At 32.8% G+C, this 16,949-nt stretch overlaps 2 protein-coding genes and 1 long non-coding RNA gene across 3 annotated transcripts; 1 reads left to right on the forward strand and 2 right to left on the reverse strand.

The window, feature by feature from the left end:
• Positions 1-281: 281 nt before the first annotated feature.
• Positions 282-1,909, reverse strand: LOC147398707 (high-affinity nitrate transporter 3.2-like). Its single transcript, XM_086447963.1, has 2 exons — positions 1,634-1,909; positions 282-944 (listed from the first exon to the last, which is right to left on the reverse strand). Exons 1-2 carry the CDS (start codon positions 1,758-1,760, stop codon positions 454-456), a joined length of 618 nt encoding a protein of 205 aa, XP_086304089.1. The 5' UTR covers positions 1,761-1,909; the 3' UTR covers positions 282-453.
• Positions 1,910-5,983: 4,074 nt separating this feature from the next.
• On the reverse strand, positions 5,984-7,513 carry LOC147398708 (high-affinity nitrate transporter 3.2-like). Its single transcript, XM_086447964.1, has 2 exons — positions 7,178-7,513; positions 5,984-6,557 (listed from the first exon to the last, which is right to left on the reverse strand). The coding sequence occupies exons 1-2, from the start codon at positions 7,302-7,304 to the stop codon at positions 6,067-6,069; spliced, it is 618 nt and encodes a 205-aa protein (XP_086304090.1). The 5' UTR covers positions 7,305-7,513; the 3' UTR covers positions 5,984-6,066.
• Positions 7,514-9,659: 2,146 nt separating this feature from the next.
• LOC147398709 (uncharacterized) lies at positions 9,660-11,112 on the forward strand. The gene is made up of 2 exons (XR_015179979.1): positions 9,660-10,194; positions 10,526-11,112. It is a non-coding gene; the product is annotated as an uncharacterized LOC147398709 (long non-coding RNA).
• Positions 11,113-16,949: the final 5,837 nt, after the last annotated feature.

The following is a 16,949-nucleotide window of genomic DNA, read 5'->3' on the forward strand; positions in this document are numbered from 1 at the left end:
TTACATATCTCACATTTTTTAATTAGTTTTGTTATCTTTCTTTCTCGTTCATTCAATGAAGAGGGTACCCTAACAAGGGTTAGGAGTTAGGACTCATTCAAGCCCAGTCCGAACCCACCTATTGATTAGGGTATAAAATGGGTCAGACCTAGGTCTGATATAAGTATATTCATACTAAGATTCAAATAAAAAATTTCAGATTTTGAACCAAATCCCCATTTTGAACATACTCTTCTTAAGATATTTATACATAAATTACAATATAAGACACGAGGCAAGATTCTTTAATATCGGCCCAGCCCGATTACGAAACATCCCTAATAACACTACTACACAAAGCCCAGCCCATTAATTAATAAACTATTAAATCACCATCATACAGGAATGTAGGCAGAGAAACAAGTAGAGCATAAAAGAAATTTAATAAGTCTATCTCAACTTACATCTCCCAACTTATTTTGATCCCTTGGACTTCCTCTTCTCCATATAGAAAAACCCAAAGAGTGATACAACAGAGAAACCAGAGAAACAAGCAGCAGCTATATCTAGTGACACGTGGCGCCCGCTGATACTTTGAACATCAAACAAGTTGGTTGTCTTTGTAGTATCCGTAGTTTGACCATAAGCCACCTCGTGACCTGCAGAGTTGAAAACGTAAACTCTCACGAAGTAAGTTGCAGTTGGGACGTCTTTCTCTATCGTCCACTCGACGCTTTGTTCTGCTTTGTTGGTAGACGAGTTGTAAGGTCTATCAACTATTTCATGCTGGCAAGTCTTGTCCTTGGTCAAATCTTCTTTGGTCTTCCTCCATGAACGGTCTTTTTGGCTTATGGGTGCGTAGCATAGCTTAACCTTCACCTTCTTGTAAGCTTCATCTGTTCCTGAAGGGAGGGTCTGATTTAGTACCCACTTCACAGTTATCTGGTTTTCTCCAGCTTTCAGCACTGCAAGTTCAATAAATAAATAATTGAGAATCCAATAAATGTGTGTGAATAAAATCTGGGTTCTTTGATTTTTCTGATCTTTTAGGAACCCTTTGATTAGTATAGAGTGGGTCTTATTGGAATTTCTTGGATTTTAACCAGCAATCCAACTGCATGATTTAGGAGAAAAATTAAAATGAAAAATAATCGGGTTTTTGTTTTTGGACGAAATCCTCTAATGGGCATCAGAAATTTCTGATTTTTTAATTAAATAAAATTTGGGTTTTTCTTTTTGGGCGAAATCCACTAATGGGAATCTGAAATTTCTGATTTTTTAGCACCCCTTTTGATCAAATACTAGCTGTATTGTTGGCATGGCTTCTGTTAAAGGAAACGGCGCAAGTTAGTTGAGAAGACCACGTTAGAATCTAGTTGGACAAGAATCCAAGAAGATATGGGTAATTGGGTATCCGATTCCTTAGACCATTAGTACATTTAGGATCCAGGATGCATCCAATAACAGGAATCGGTCTAATACAAACACCCCCCCCCCCCCCCCCCCACACCCCACACGCCGGTGCACGTTAGCAAATCAAGAAAAAAAAAAAAATTCAGAAACCAAGGTTTCCTTGTCTACTTCCTTGAGAAATATAATATAAAAACTATGAAAGTAAGAAATTTTGGTAAAGATGAGGTTTGTTAGATCATACCATCTCCTTGTTTGGGTGAAGCTTGCACCACCAGAGTTCTTTGAAGGGAAGAGAAGAGCACAGCTCCATAACAAGTCCCAGAGAAGCTCAAGAGAAGAAGAATAGAGATTAGAAGAGGGGAAGCCATGAATCTTTGTTAGTAGACTAGAAACCAAGGAAGAAGAGGAAGAGATGAAGTTGCAGAGACTGCTTTTGTCCTTAAATATAACACACAAGTGTTGCCAATTGAAATATCAAAGTCAAATCTATGAATGGCTCAAGCATTTTGAAGAGCCGTTAGCGAGGTTTTAAAGAAAAAAAGTTTAAAAAATTGGGTTAGATCTCTTTGAGATTGGTTCTTAACTAGTTGACTTTCATAGGTGTGAGGGAGATGGATAAGTACATGGTTGCCTCCATTTCATTCTTTTTGGACTCGTTATAATTTAATTTTTATTTCCGTCTGTCCCTCTAGGTGATGCAACGAGCAAAACATAAAGAAAGAAAATCTAATGGGGTGGATTAAGAGCCAGATGAAACAAAAGAACATGCCTCCACAGCCCATATTGGCCTCATCAAACATAGGGGGTGTAATATCGAATTCAGAATCGAAGTATATTATACATAATGGTTTCAATTCTCATCAGTTTTGATTTTACAAGTAAAATAGGAGGATTTAGTAGAATCAACAGAAATCCCAATTCCCTGGTTGGTTCTATTGTACTAAAAGTTGAAAAAATAAATTAAATGGTATCTTAAATAACTTGAAACCAGGATAATTGGTTGACGTTGAAATTGGGTTCTGTGGAATTGGGTACAAGGTCATCCTGAATGATCCCTCATCCTAACTACATGTATGGTAAGGATATAACCACCGACTTGTCGATACAAGATCATTCAATCAATGGGGGATATCTATGATAGATCATATTAATCATCCAACTGGAAATGTTATCCAAAGATAACCCAAATGAGGATGTTTTGCAAGTTACACCATATGTGAAATATCATGTGATGTTATGGATTGGAAAATGCTAGAATGACACAAACGGAGACACAGAGGTGACAAAAATGATGTGGTGGCACGCACATAAGGGTAGATGCTTTTTACTCTTATCTCGTGGAAAAGCATCTACAGTAATGTGCGTCACACCACGCATTTTTGTCACCTTTGTGTCATTCCATCATGATTCTTATGGATTTTGTAAGTTAATGAGAAGTTTTTGAATTGAACCATTATTAAATGGTATTATGGGATTTATATGGCCAGCCTCCGTGTTTATGGCATATATTCTTAGGGATTGCAATGGGGTGGGTTTAGTTAAATCTGTCATCGGCCCCAATAACAATTGTTTACCTTGAACCTGCCTCGATCCCAACTCGAATTTGATTTTTTGACACATCACCGCCATTAAGAGTTTTTCTAAGCCTCGGCCACACCCCTTTTTAATGTTGTGTTTAATCTTTAATTGGGGTGTGATAAATAATTTAAGAATTTGAGGTATAATTAGTCAAAGTTTGGTGCCAAATAGTAGTTCTAATATTTCTTTATTTTTAGATAAAGAAGTATGGGTTCAAGAGGGTTTGAATCTAGAATAGGAGAATAACTTTTCAAAATCGAATCGATTTTTCATTTTCAATATTAAAACTGTCCCAGAATTGTATAAAATTGTGAAAACCTAATTCTATAGGGGTGTGTCGCGGTGAAGCATCAACAGGGCGGAGCAAAATGGTCATCCTTATCAATTCTTCTATTTGGCAAAAAATATTGCTGAAGTGATCTCAAAGATTGACCTAATTTCACACTTTCCTTGATGTGAAGGTGTGTGTACAAACCATAGATGCTTTCCATCGAAATATTAGTGAAAAGCATCTATGGTTCTATGTGCACCTCCACTAAAGTGCAAAATAAGGTCAAACTAAAGGTCACTCGAGCACTACTCTTTAGTAAATAGTTGACATTACACTTTCTTTCAATCTAAATTATCTATCAAATATAAAATAATTATCTCTTAAAAATAAAATATTATGTAACGTATATGTGACATCGGGTTGCATTGACTAAAAGATCAACTATCAATATAGATCGTACATCATGTAGTACCTGAAAACATGAGGTGTCACACTGATCTAGAGCACAAAACTTTAAGAAAAAAAATTCACCATTAATTAATGTATTGTAAGTTTGAGAGTTCATAAGCCTTAATTTAGGGTGTGTTTGATAAGAGATAGTTGGTCATGCGATTTAGCAACTCACGCAAATTGCTAAAGCTTTTGTGTTTGGAAAGCTCAACTCACCGACTCTCTAACTTTTCAAAATTAAAACATTTCAAATTTCACCCAAAGAGGTGAAAGTTGGCAACTCTCACTCTCATGTCATTTTTTTAATTTTATTTATTATTTTGATAATATGAAAATAAAATAAATAATAATAACTTAAAAACTAAATAATAATAATAATAAAACTTATATATAAAATAGTAATGAGAAAAGAAAAGATAAAAAAAGAATTACGAATAATAAAATAAATAATAAATAATTATAATAATAAAATTAAAAATAAAAATAATTAATAACAATATAGGTTTTATTGTTATTTTATTATATAATAAGAAAAGAAAAGGTAATAAAAATAAAACAATGAAATAATTATTATTATAATAAAGCCTATATTACTATTTTTTGTAAAAATGAGAAAAGTCATTAATAGTTAAAAAAAATACTAATAAATAATTAATAGAAATTAAAATTAAAATTTTAAAAATAAAAAAATTAATAATAATAATAAATTATCTTTAACCTCAATTAGGAAATTGGATTTTTTTAATAAAAAGTTTCCTCTTATCTCTCAATGGAGTAGGAGCTCTATATAACTTCAAGATAAATTCTTCCAGGCACCAAACAAAAAAGTTATAATTGACATTCACTGTCAACTTTTAAAAGTTAAACACTTGAAATTCCAACTCTCATGGTGAACTTTCACTTATCAAACAAATCCTCAAGTAAAAAAAAAATACTTTATTTTTTCTTTTATTTAATCTAGTCAATAAGTTTTTACAATAATGATTAGTCACGTGTAAAATTTTAAATCCAACAATTAGAAATCTAGGAGAAAAAAAAATAAATGAGAAAGCTTTTATTGGTATCACCCCAACTTATACTTATTCACAACTATTTACCTATTTTCTTTATTTGTAGTGGTAATTTATTTTTATGAATCTTACGTGTCCTACTATCTAGATGTCTCTGTCGATATTGTACTCCTAAGATGAGATCTGACTTTCTACTCTTCTGTGTTCATGCTCCTTATGATTCTAGTCCTAATTTTAGAGACATACTTCTCGGTTTGTAGAAGTCTAGTTAAGTTGAATCTTTATTTTCACTATCGTTACATGCATTCCTATCGCGTGGTATGACAAATATGGTCCCCCAGACAAACCTGCAAAATTCCTTTTTTAATCACTCGGAATTTAGATCAAATCCAACCCATTTTAATATAGATTTACAATTATCAATGAGTTGGCTGATAATCAGGCCAATGCTATTTGGACATCAAAATCCTAGCTCAAATAAAAAAAATGGTCGAAGCTCGCCTCATAAGTATTGAGCCTATTTACAGGCTGTATCAAGCCATGCGTCATTGATTGTAGGGATCCAGTCAGGTGACCCAGTCCTAACCTATGTCATGTGGCACCTCACCTCACTGTGACCCACTAACCTTATAGATATGTGGTCCATCCCTTGGTGAATCTACACACAAAAAGATCAGTTTAATCATTGATGTGCATCCATTGATTATAGCGTTGTCTTATTAAGAATACTTTTTAATGGTTGGATTTAAATTCTTTTTCAAGAGATTAGATTTAGTGGATACAAGTTATCAAACATTACGATTTTTGGTACATAGGTTCACCAATCAACGGATGGATCAATATCCATATGGCCGGTGGGTCCTCAAAAATGCCATGTGGCATAAAATAGGATTCCACCCAACTTGGGTTAGGAATGGGACACCTGACTGGATCCTTATTCTATAAATTATGAGTTAGGATCCAAAATGGTGTCCCATTCCTATATTAAATGTAAGGTGTTTGGATGACACTTTTTTGCTGGGGTTTAAGATATTAATCAGTTGTGCACGCAATATGATGCATTTGAACTCCAATAAAAATGTGGCAGATAGACACCTAACATTGCATTGGAAGGGGACACTGTTCTGGATTGCGACTCATAAATGGGCAAGATCTGCATTTGGTCCAACTCCCAAACTGACCCAGCCCGATTACTAAACGGGCCTATGATCACTAAACAAAGCTCGGCCCATTAGTACTGATTATTAAATCACTCATAAATGTAGGCAGAGCATAAGAAGTGACAAGAATGCCATAATTTTCATTTTCATTTCAAAACAGCAAAGAAGAAATTTAATACGTCTATCTTAACTTACATCTCCCAACTTATTTTGATCCCTTGGACTTCCTCTTCTCTATATAGAAAAATCCAAAGAGTGACACAACAGAGAAACCAGAGAAACAAGCAGCAGCTATATCTAGTGACACGTGGCGCCCGCTGATACTTTGAACATCAAACAAGTTGGTTGTCTTTGTAGTATCCGTAGTTTGACCATAAGCCACCTCGTGACCAGCAGAGTTGAAAACGTAAACTCTCACGAAGTAAGTTGCAGTTGGGACGTCTTTCTCTATCGTCCACTCGACGCTTTGTTCTGCTTTGTTGGTAGATGAGTTGTAAGGTCTATCAACGATGTCGTGCTGGCAAGTCTTGTCCTTGGTCAACTCTTCTTTGGTCTTCCTCCATGAACGGTCTTTTTGGCTTATGGGTGCGTAGCATAGCTTAACCTTCACCTTCTTGTAAGCTTCATCTGTTCCTGAAGGGAGGGTCTGATTTAGTACCCACTTCACAGTTATCTTGTTTTCTCCAGCTTTCAGCACTGCAAGTTCAATAAATAAATAAACAAATAATTGAGAATCCAATAGACGTGTGTGAATAAGATTTGGGTTCTTTGATTTTTCTGATTTTTTTGGAACCCTTTGATTAGTACTGAGTGGGTCTCCTAAAAAATTGAGAATCTAATAGATGTGTGCGAATAAAATCTGGGGTTTTTTTTTTTTTCTTCTAAATTTTTAGGAACCCTTTGATTAGTACAGAGTGGGTCTCCTTGGAATTTCTTGGATTTTAAGCAGCAATCCAACTGCATGATTTAGCAGAAAAATTAAATAAAAATAAATTTTGGGTTTTTGTTTTGGGGCGAAATCCTATAATGGGAGTCAAAAATTTCTGATTTTTTAGCACCCCTTTTGATCAAATACTAGATGTATTATTGCTAGTTGGACAAGAATCCAAGAAGATATGGTAATTGGGCATCTGATTCCTTGGACCATTAATACATGAAGGATGCATCAAATAGCAGGAATTAATCTACTATACCAACCCACCGACGCACTTTAGCAAATCAAGAAAAAAAATCAGAAGCCAAGGATGGCTACCTAGATAAGTATAAAAAATAAGAAAAATAAGAAAATTTGACAAAGATGAGTTTGTAGATCGTACCATCTCCTTGTTTGGGTGAAGCTTGCACCACCAGAGTTCTTTGAAGGGAAGAGAAGAGCACAGCTCCATAACAAGTCCCAGAGAAGCTCAAGAGAAGAAGAAAAAAGATTAGAAGAGGAGAACCCATTGATCTTGGTTTGAAGTAGCAAAGGAAGAAGAGGAAGAGATGGTGATGAAGTTGCAGAGACTGCTTTTCTCCTTAAATATAAACACGCCAAGGTGTTGCCACTTGAAGTCAAAAGTAAAAAATCTATAAACGGCTCTAAAGCATTTTGAAGAGGCGTAATGTCGAAATTTCACATAAAAAGTTGGATTAGATCTCTTTGAAATTGATTGTTAATTAGTTGACTTTGTTAGTTTAAGGGTGATGAAGAGGATGTACATGGTTGCCTTAATTTCATTCTTTTTGGACTCTTTTTTATTTCCTTCTGTCCCTCTAGGTGATGCAAAGAGCAAAACAAAAAAAGAAAAAAAATCTAATGGGGGTGGATTAAGAGCCAAATGAAACATAAGAACATGTCCCATTCATTGCCCCATAGTCTATATTGGCCTCATCCAACATAGAGGGTGTCAATCAAGTATAACAAATTCAAAATCAAAATATATTAGACTTAATGGTTTTGATTCTTATCAGTTTTGATTTTAGAAGTAAATTGGGAGGATTCGGAAGACAAAAATCCCAATTCCATGTCGGTATTGGTTTTGTTCCATTGTATTAAAATTTGAAGAAATAAATTAAAGAGTATCTTAAATAACTTGGAATCGACCAAAATCCCAATCCCCTGTCGGTATCGTTTCGTTCTATGGTCTTAAATTTTTAAGAAATAAATTAAAGAGTATCTTAAATAACTTGGAACCAAGATAATTGGTTGAAGTTGTAATTGGGTTTTGTGGAATTGGGCACCATCGACATTCACATTGAAATGGACTTCAAATCATCCTGAATGATCTGTCAACCTCACTACTTGAATGCCAAGCATATAGACTAATGCTGGAATGACGCAAACGGGGACAAAAAGGGTGACAAAAATGATGTGGTATACTCACATAACCGTAGATACTTTTTACTTGTATCTCATGGAAAAGCATCTATGGTTATATGTGTGCCACCACGTCATTGTTTCACCTCTGTGTCATCCCAGCACGACTCCGTTTTTCACTGTGTTTCACTGTACGCTGGCAAGAAGGTGTGCATATAATCATAAATGTTTTTCACTCATATCTCAAGGAAACACGTCTATAGCAACCACATCAATGCAGTGTGAAACAAGTGAAAAACAAAATCCCTCTACGATTTTCCTATAATTTAACAACTTGACGATAAGAGATCATTCAATCAATGGGAGATATTTATGATAGACCATATTAATCATCCAACTGCATGACATCCACAGGTGATGAGAAGGTTTAGAAATGAAACATTATTAAATGGTATTATGGGATTTATGTGGTCAGCCTCCATGTCCATGATATCTATTCTGATATTTAGTAAATAGTTGGATTGGAAGCTGAGACTAGGATATAGTAACATCATACTTGTTCTTTCAGTTTAAATTATCTACCAAATATAAGAAGGATAAATTCTCAAATAATTATAAAAGTTTTTTATATTTTTCAAATGTTATTAATGTTGACAAAATTATCACGTAATGTTAATAATTTAATAATATTTTATGATAGTTGTATCAACACATGTAACACTTTTGATATTTTAAAAACTTTGGTAATTATTTGAGAATTTACCCAAATAACTACTGAAAATGAGAAGAGAAATCATCCCCTAGAAATAAAATAATATGTAACTTGTACATGAGATTGGGTTGCATTCACTATAGGACCAACTATCTACTATGGATCATACATCACGTGGCACCCGAAAATTTGATTTGGTACCACGTTGATCTAGAGCACAAAATTTTAAGAAAATATAAATAAATAAATAACATTAATTAATGTATTGTAAATTTGTGAGTTCAATTACCACCCAATTTTGAAACATTTAATCAAATAAAAATAAAATCTTTATTTATTTTTATTTTTTTCTAAACCAAGAACTTTAAGGGATGAGGTGTTATTTGGGCCAACATGACAGTCCACGTGACCCAAAAGAGGACATGAGTCCTGCTTTATGTGGCTCATCGGTTCATATAACCTTTTTTCTACGTATATGAATTTTCATTTGATATTAATTAAAGGTATATTTTTTGAGATAAATTTTAAACTAGGATATCTTTTACCACGCGCTGATCCATTTAATGCTCTAAGATGATGCTTGGTAGCATTTTAGATATGGTTATTTTTAAGATCTTGTCATTGTTGTCAAGCCCTTGGGGTGGAAACCTCAGTTGAATTTAGTCAAATTTAACTAAATTTGATGGACCTTAGCGTCAAATTTACCCTTTTTCACGTAGAGATAAGTATTTTTTATTTTATGCAGAAATATTGTCTATAAAAAGAAACATTTTGTCAAATTATACGTAGATTAAGATAGACTTTAATAGTTAAGAAGTGTATAATTTTTATCTTAAAAAAATGACTAAATAAAGATGAAATAGTTGTACCGTCAACAAAATTAGATTATTTTGTCGCTTGTGCGAAAAACCCCAAAATCTTAAAAGTGGTTGAGTTTCATCTAGAAAAGTAACGCCTCCACCGCACACCAAACAACTCCCAAGTGTAAATGCCTTTTCGAATATGTCCATCTCAGGTTGCCACACCACTAGAACTCGCGACAATTTTTAGTTTTGTCTTTTTTTTTTCTCATTTTCTTTAAATTATAGTTTACTTAATACTTACATGAAAATAAATAAAGTCACACCACTTCACACCATTTTCTTCTTCTACTGAAAATCGGAAGAGAGAACACTCATCCTCCTTACCCCTTTCAATGGCTACTTGTGCGATAATCACTCTTGTTTTCCTCTTTTCTTTCTTAGTAAGGCCTACTGTTGGAGGTGTGCTTTTCCCCTCTCTTCCTCGGACTCTAAACGTACACACATCAATAGAACACAAAGCGAGTAAGAAATTAATAAGTCACTCTCTCTTAATTTATACCATGTATACCAAAGTACTAATGATTTCGATATGGGATTTTCATTAAATAAAGTTTTAAAACACATTGATTCATCGAGTTTTCTATGAATTATGTAACAATTTCTTGAATTTCCTACTATTATTTTTGGTAAGTTACCATCCTCGAGTCCTATTAATCAAACTATGTTGCATTAAATTTGCCCAAATTACACCACATAAATTACCAAGATCAAAGATTAATCCATGATCATATGTTACTTTATTTTTATTGGGACTTGTGACTCTAAATTTCATTTAATTTCTTCCCAATTGTAGTACTAAAAGCAGGGGAAGACAATATAACCGTGGTATGGGCTTTGAATGAAACCTTCCCAGAAGGGATCGATGACATGTACGAGTTGGTTCAACTTAAGCTATGTTATGCACCCATCAGCCAACACAATCGTCCATGGAGAAAGCTTAAAGATGATCTTAGCATGGACAAAGCGTGCAAATTCGACATCATTTTTAAACCTTATTCTAAAAACAACGAAGAGATCTTCGATTGGACGATCAAGAGAAATGTGCCCACGGCTGTTTATTTTGTAAGAGCCTATGCTTACAACTCTACTGGTGAAGAGGTGGCTTTTGGACAAACTTACGATGATCACAAAACTGGTAAATTGGTCAAGGTTAGAGGTGCTCCAGAGCAATACCTTTCGGTCGAAATTGCAGATCTCAATCTCGCACTAGTTTGTTTCTTCGTCTTTTGTTTTGCTTCTCTCTTTGGGTTGTTCAAGGTGTAAAGCAAAGCTAAGAGTCCTCAAGAGTACTGTGAAATGAGGTTATGGGAACTCTTTCTACTATAGTTATATCATGTTATAACTAATGAATCCTAATGAATAAATCAATCGTTGAATGAAGTTGCATCCGTTTATTATTTATCTCTTATCGATTATCAATCTCCCGTAATTCGCTCATCATAGTCCTTCGTACTCCTTCAATTATTAACGGGTCTGTGAATTTGTTTTTTTTTTCCTTCGAATTACAATAACATGTAAATATCAATTGTCGTGTAACCATCTTTGCCGAATAATGGTAACGATAAACTATGTACAAGATAACATGCCTTTGTCCATCGTTAGAGGTCACAATTAAGAGTTCTCTTATTTGAAAGAAGACGGCGAAATACCTTCAAAAGATCATCATTTGGGTTGTAATCAACACCGTCAACATATGGATTTAACGTTTACAAGTCCGATATCACACCACCAAAGTTGCAATTGAAAATGGCCTTTAAAAGGAATTGGTATGTTATATATCTTTTATCTTGTTTGTATGGAAGAAAGAAAAAAAATCAAAAAAACTCTTGTCCTACTCCCAAATGTGAGAGGGAGACAAAGGAAAGCCAGCCATGTGAAAGACCCTTGACACAAATATTCCATAATGTAAAGCTTTGGAATAAAACTAACTACTGTATTATATCAATTTTGTTACTAATTATAGAACTTAGAAGTGATCATGATTTCACCTTATCCCAATGCTACCACATTATATCAAATTTAAAGTTTTGGACGCTAGTCATCCTAAAATAAATGTTTCATAAAAATAAAAATAAAAATTAGCCCTTTTTTAAAACTCCAAATAATAAAACTTGCTCTCACGAGCACTGTGATGGGACCAACCAAGCGAAGATAAATGTCATTTTGCATCAATAACAATTCAAATAATTTTTTTTTTTAATAAAATGCATTTTAAAATATCTTCTTAGAAATATATTTTCGTGATAAACTATGTTAAGAAAACATACTCAAAACATGACATTATTCTTTTTAAGGAAATTTTTATTTTTTCAAGTCATTTTGGGATGAGTTGTGATGGAGTGACCTCAAAATTGGACCTCATATGGCACATCTTGACATGAAAGTGGATAGGAATCATATATGCTTTTTCACTTGTATCTCGAGGAAATAATATATGGTTCCCATACACTTTCACGTCATGGTGTGCGATGTGAGGTCCACCAACCTTGAGGTCACTTCAGGATTATTCTTTTGGGATTAGATATGATGGAGGTGAATGGGTCAGCATCCCCTTCGAGTGGGGGCAGAGCTAGTAAGAAGCTTTTGGGGGCAATTGACCTCATAGAATTTTAAGATACCCCCATATTTTTCAACTAATAACATACCCCATTTGTACTTCACAACACAAGTGATGCCAAGTTATATATGTTGACACACCAAGTACGATGAGATGTAGACCAATCAACAACTTTAATTTTTGGGGTATCATATTATTTAGGTTTGTTGATTGTGTGCGACAATGAACTTTTCTTCTTCTCTCCCTTTTTGGGAGGCAATTGGGTTGAATTCTAGAGTTCATCTATTGCTCATATTCTGATTCGAGAATCATATGTTACATTTAGTTAGATTATGAAAATGATCATCTCATAATCAACTTTTGCTAACGCCACCCCAATTCATGTGTAAACCACCAAAAAATTAGCACACATATTGGGATGGCATTAGTAAAAGTTGGGATGATAATAGAAGTTCTTTAAAAAAAATGATATAAGCATTTTTGCACTATATTGATATTGTTGTACTTAAAATTATAATATTTAGAGAAATAAACACGGTCAGAAGAAAGTAGATTATGATTCTAGATTCTGAAATCAGTTTTCATAAACAGTACATAACAAAATGAGATTCAAGACTTTGAACGTCATTAAAATGCACATCGATTGAAAATCATTTATAGTTATGTGTGCACCACCACATCAAAATGTCAAAATCGATGTCCATTTCAATGTTACTTCAACACGACTCTTTCTATTATCTCATTCATACATTTTGAGATCATAATCTAATAAAATCCAAACCAAGATCTCCTTTTTCCTAGTTTAATTGATCATAGCTACTAAACTAATTAGGAACATGTTTGTTTGATTGATTGAAAATCCACGAAGAAAATCTATTTTTAGTAAATTATAATTTTTTGGTGGGCACGTCTATTTGTGAACCCCATAGCACGATGTGTGGCATGAGAGACAAAATGGCAAATAGAGTACTTTAGGTGGGGTGAGAGACTCACCCACCATAGCCTACCACACAAGAAAAATAAAATAAAATAAAATAAAAAAACACATACTTTGAACGTAAGGTAGGATGTGGAGGCTTTTTTAAGAGTGCGTGGAGCATTTGTACTTTGGAATTCCACTACTACAATCCATACTCGATACAACAACGTTAAGGGGAAATAAAATATTTGGTACTTTAAAGTCTCAAAGAAAAAAAAAAGCCACGTCACTCTCTTGTACCCACTAATTTTGTATGATTGGCCAACCTTTTAGGGGATTTAAAATGAGTTTGATTGGTGATTTTTCTTAAAATATCTCATGATTGGGTTACAAGTCCCAAAGAATTAGTTGGCTTTTCGTGTGTGCTACAGCCATTAAAGGGAGAAAAATGTTTGTGGTGGAGTAGGCGCAAAAGAGTGACATATGAAATTTGGGTGACATCTTAATCAAACTTTGAAGAAAGGGTTTTTACATATATTAAAAATGAAAAAATTTGAAGTGACCTCTAGATTGTACCTCATATCGCACATCTTGACGGGAAAGTGTATAGTAACCATAGATGTATTTGACTTGTATCTCGATGAAACATCTATGACTCATTAAAAATAGTTCCAAGGTGGGCTACAGGTCAAAGCAATATGTAACATTAGGTTTAATTTAATTTTTAAAAAAGTAACATTGTATTGTTTTTACACCATTTTACTTTTGATAATAATTTTTATTTTTTGATCGACTCTCCAAAATCCAAAATTTGAACCCTTATGATTGTAAAGTAAAAATAAATAAGAGCGTGATAAGCTGACTATCCCATGTGGCAAACTCAATTGACTATTTGACGTGACAAGTTCAAGATTCGTAGATCAACACTCCTTGGGATACACAATTCCCTTGAGATACACTTTTTATAGGGAAGAGCAGACGTGTATTTCGAAGAGAGTAGATCTACAGTTCCCAAACTTATCACATCAAGGTAGTCAATTGAGTTTGCCACGTGAGGTAGTCAGATCATCATGATTCAATAAATAAATCATCTATGATTGTTGTAATATCAAATTCGAAATAAGTATAATTTCACTCAACTGTTATCATTAGTAAGATTACTTTAAACTCTTTTTTATAGACATTAAATGCTTATGATGACCAATGTGGTTGATTTCTCGATCAAAAGTTCTAATTGGATCTTTCATTTTCGATAGAGTTGGTAAGTGAATCAATCGAAGAATTGCACAATCGTTTTCCATAAATGTACTTACATCACAACCTTGAATAGGAGGCCCCACATCTTGACACCACCTGTCCATCATCGGATGGTCAAATCATCCCTTGCAACCAAACATATCAAGTCAAATCCATCTAATAGGATTATTGGTGTTGGTGGTGTTGTTGCTCTTTTTAAGTCGAGTTTAATAAGGATTGATTTGGGTCCATTAGAGACTTGGTTGACATCTAAAAAAAAAAAAGTTTTAAGTGGTGAACTTTTTTGCCCATTGACCCATACTTTGTTAGCAATCTCTTGTTTAATTCTTAAAAAAATTATGAATTTTTCATTTTTTTTTTTCAATTAAAGTATTATTCTTCGGATTATTGAACTATTTTGAATGATTCACAGATTTTAAGTTTGAAAAAAATAAAACACGATTTTGATGAATTTTATGAATTTTTATAAAACTCAATGGAAAAATAAAAATATTTCTCTAATTTATTGTATGTTGCAAAGTGTAAACTTGTAAGTTATGACATGTAACATAAGTTCACTTTGAAATGGTCATACTTCAAAATTACGGGAGAATTCACAATTTTACATGACAAATGTTCTTTTTATTTAAAAAATAATAATGACATGATCCTCTACATTTATTTGAGATTACACATTAATTTTTCAAATTGATGATTATCCTTTGACTTTGGTCTTCTTTTAAAAACCAATTAAACAATAACTTCAATGTCTTCATTATCACCACCATCATTATTACCATCACCATTAATATCACCGTCACTATTAACATCACTATCAAATAGTCAAATTGTTTATTTTCAAAATTTTGAAGCATATTTTGCATATTTTTCATTTATCAAAATTTTGACCAAATTTTTACAATTCAAAATCAAATAGAACTCGAATTTTTCACGAATTAAATTTTTGTCGTATTCTGAATTGCTAACAAGGGACCCATCAACACTTAATCCAACTCTGACAGATCTTTTGATTAGACGTATTTTAAACCTATAATTCTATCAATGGTCTTAGCCCATGAAGTAAAGTGTTGAAATTCTAAGTCAAAAAATTACCAATACCTAATTTTTGATGCAAGGGGTCCACGTGGTGGGCCCAAAATACATTGGTTCAAACTTCAAACACCCTAATAGTTATGCCACGTGTATTTCGAGTGTGAAACCAGTGAATATTAAAAGGCTTAAGGCCTACAACTCTTTAGAAGTAATTAATGAGTAATAATTGGTCGTTAGAAATAATTTAATTATAAATTACAAACTCTTTATAAACTAGACTTGTAAAGTACAAACTATTTGAATAGTACAAAGAGAGAACTCTTGATTCGCAGATGTGTGAAACTCTGAATATGTGTTGGATTCCAGATGGGCAAGGCTTAGACCGATTCAGCTCCTTATATAAATAATTATTTTTTAGTTACCTCCCTCACTGACTTACTATGGTAATCTTACGTTTCAAGATTTAAAATTAGTATTCTTGACCCTTGAATTTGATGTAAACGGACCAAATTTCGTCTATCAAATTGTTTATAGATTAATTATATCCAAATCCAATAAATTGTGAGAAAATATATAAATTATATTATATATTTTATTTGAATGTATAATTTTTTAATTATATAAATATTTTTGATATTATGGGTATTTCCACCCAGTTACAAAATTGGAGTACAAGTTTAAATCGATAAGAAAAACTTAAAAAAAAAAATAAATGAAAAAAAGAAGATAAAAATATATATTAAAAATTATGAAAAATTACATGTATAATCAAAATTCATAAAATCAAGTTATTATCATTCAATTTCATATTTTTACATTTATGAATTATCAAATTCTATTATACATCAAATCTCACATTAAAAAAAAAAAAAGAAAATATTTATAATTTTGCATATGTGAAAAAATGAAAAAAAAAAAAATGATTTTTGTGACTAAGAAAAATTGTGTTTTTTATTTTTATTTTTTTAACATTTTAATCGTTAGGGATGTAAGTTGTATTTTAATTATAATTTTTTCAAAAAATTACTGATTTTTGTAGCTATGGGTTACTTTCTACTTGTAAGGGTTTCGAACAATTGATTATATAAAATCAGGTTTGGCCTGATCAAAAATCAATCCTATTATAAAATCTGATTTGGATATTAATGTGGAGGTTCTGTAAATCTGGATTTGTAAGAGTCAGATCCAATGTTTATCGGATCGGTTTCTGATTCTAATCTGATCCATATCGGACTGCTACCAAGTACCAAATAAATTCGGATATGTTCTGGATTCAACTATAGATACCTTCTTAGTGAGGGAGTTATTTCTAAAATAAAAGAAAAACAATATTCATGTTAGATTCGAACTAGAATTGTTGGCTTTTGTAATTATATAGAAATAAAAGAAAAACAATATTCATCTTAGATTCGAACTAGAATTGTTGGCTTTATTTATATAATTATCGTCTAT

Source organism: Akebia trifoliata, chromosome 7, assembly GCF_017979445.1.
Source record: "Akebia trifoliata isolate Shusen 1 chromosome 7, ASM1797944v1, whole genome shotgun sequence".
Lineage (NCBI taxonomy): Eukaryota > Viridiplantae > Streptophyta > Magnoliopsida > Ranunculales > Lardizabalaceae > Akebia > Akebia trifoliata.

What these genes read in the sequence shown, in the direction of transcription:
- LOC147398708 (XM_086447964.1), bottom strand. Translation starts at nt 7,304, where the DNA reads ATGGGTTCTCCTCTTCTAATCTTTTTTCTTCTTCTCTTGAGCTTCTCT. An exon ending in TTCACCCAAACAAGGAGATG is followed by an intron (nt 6,558 to 7,177) that starts GTACGATCTACA and finishes TTGAACTTGCAG; the next exon opens with TGCTGAAAGCTGGAGAAAAC.
- LOC147398707 (XM_086447963.1), bottom strand. Translation starts at nt 1,760, where the DNA reads ATGGCTTCCCCTCTTCTAATCTCTATTCTTCTTCTCTTGAGCTTCTCT. An exon ending in TTCACCCAAACAAGGAGATG is followed by an intron (nt 945 to 1,633) that starts GTATGATCTAAC and finishes TTGAACTTGCAG; the next exon opens with TGCTGAAAGCTGGAGAAAAC.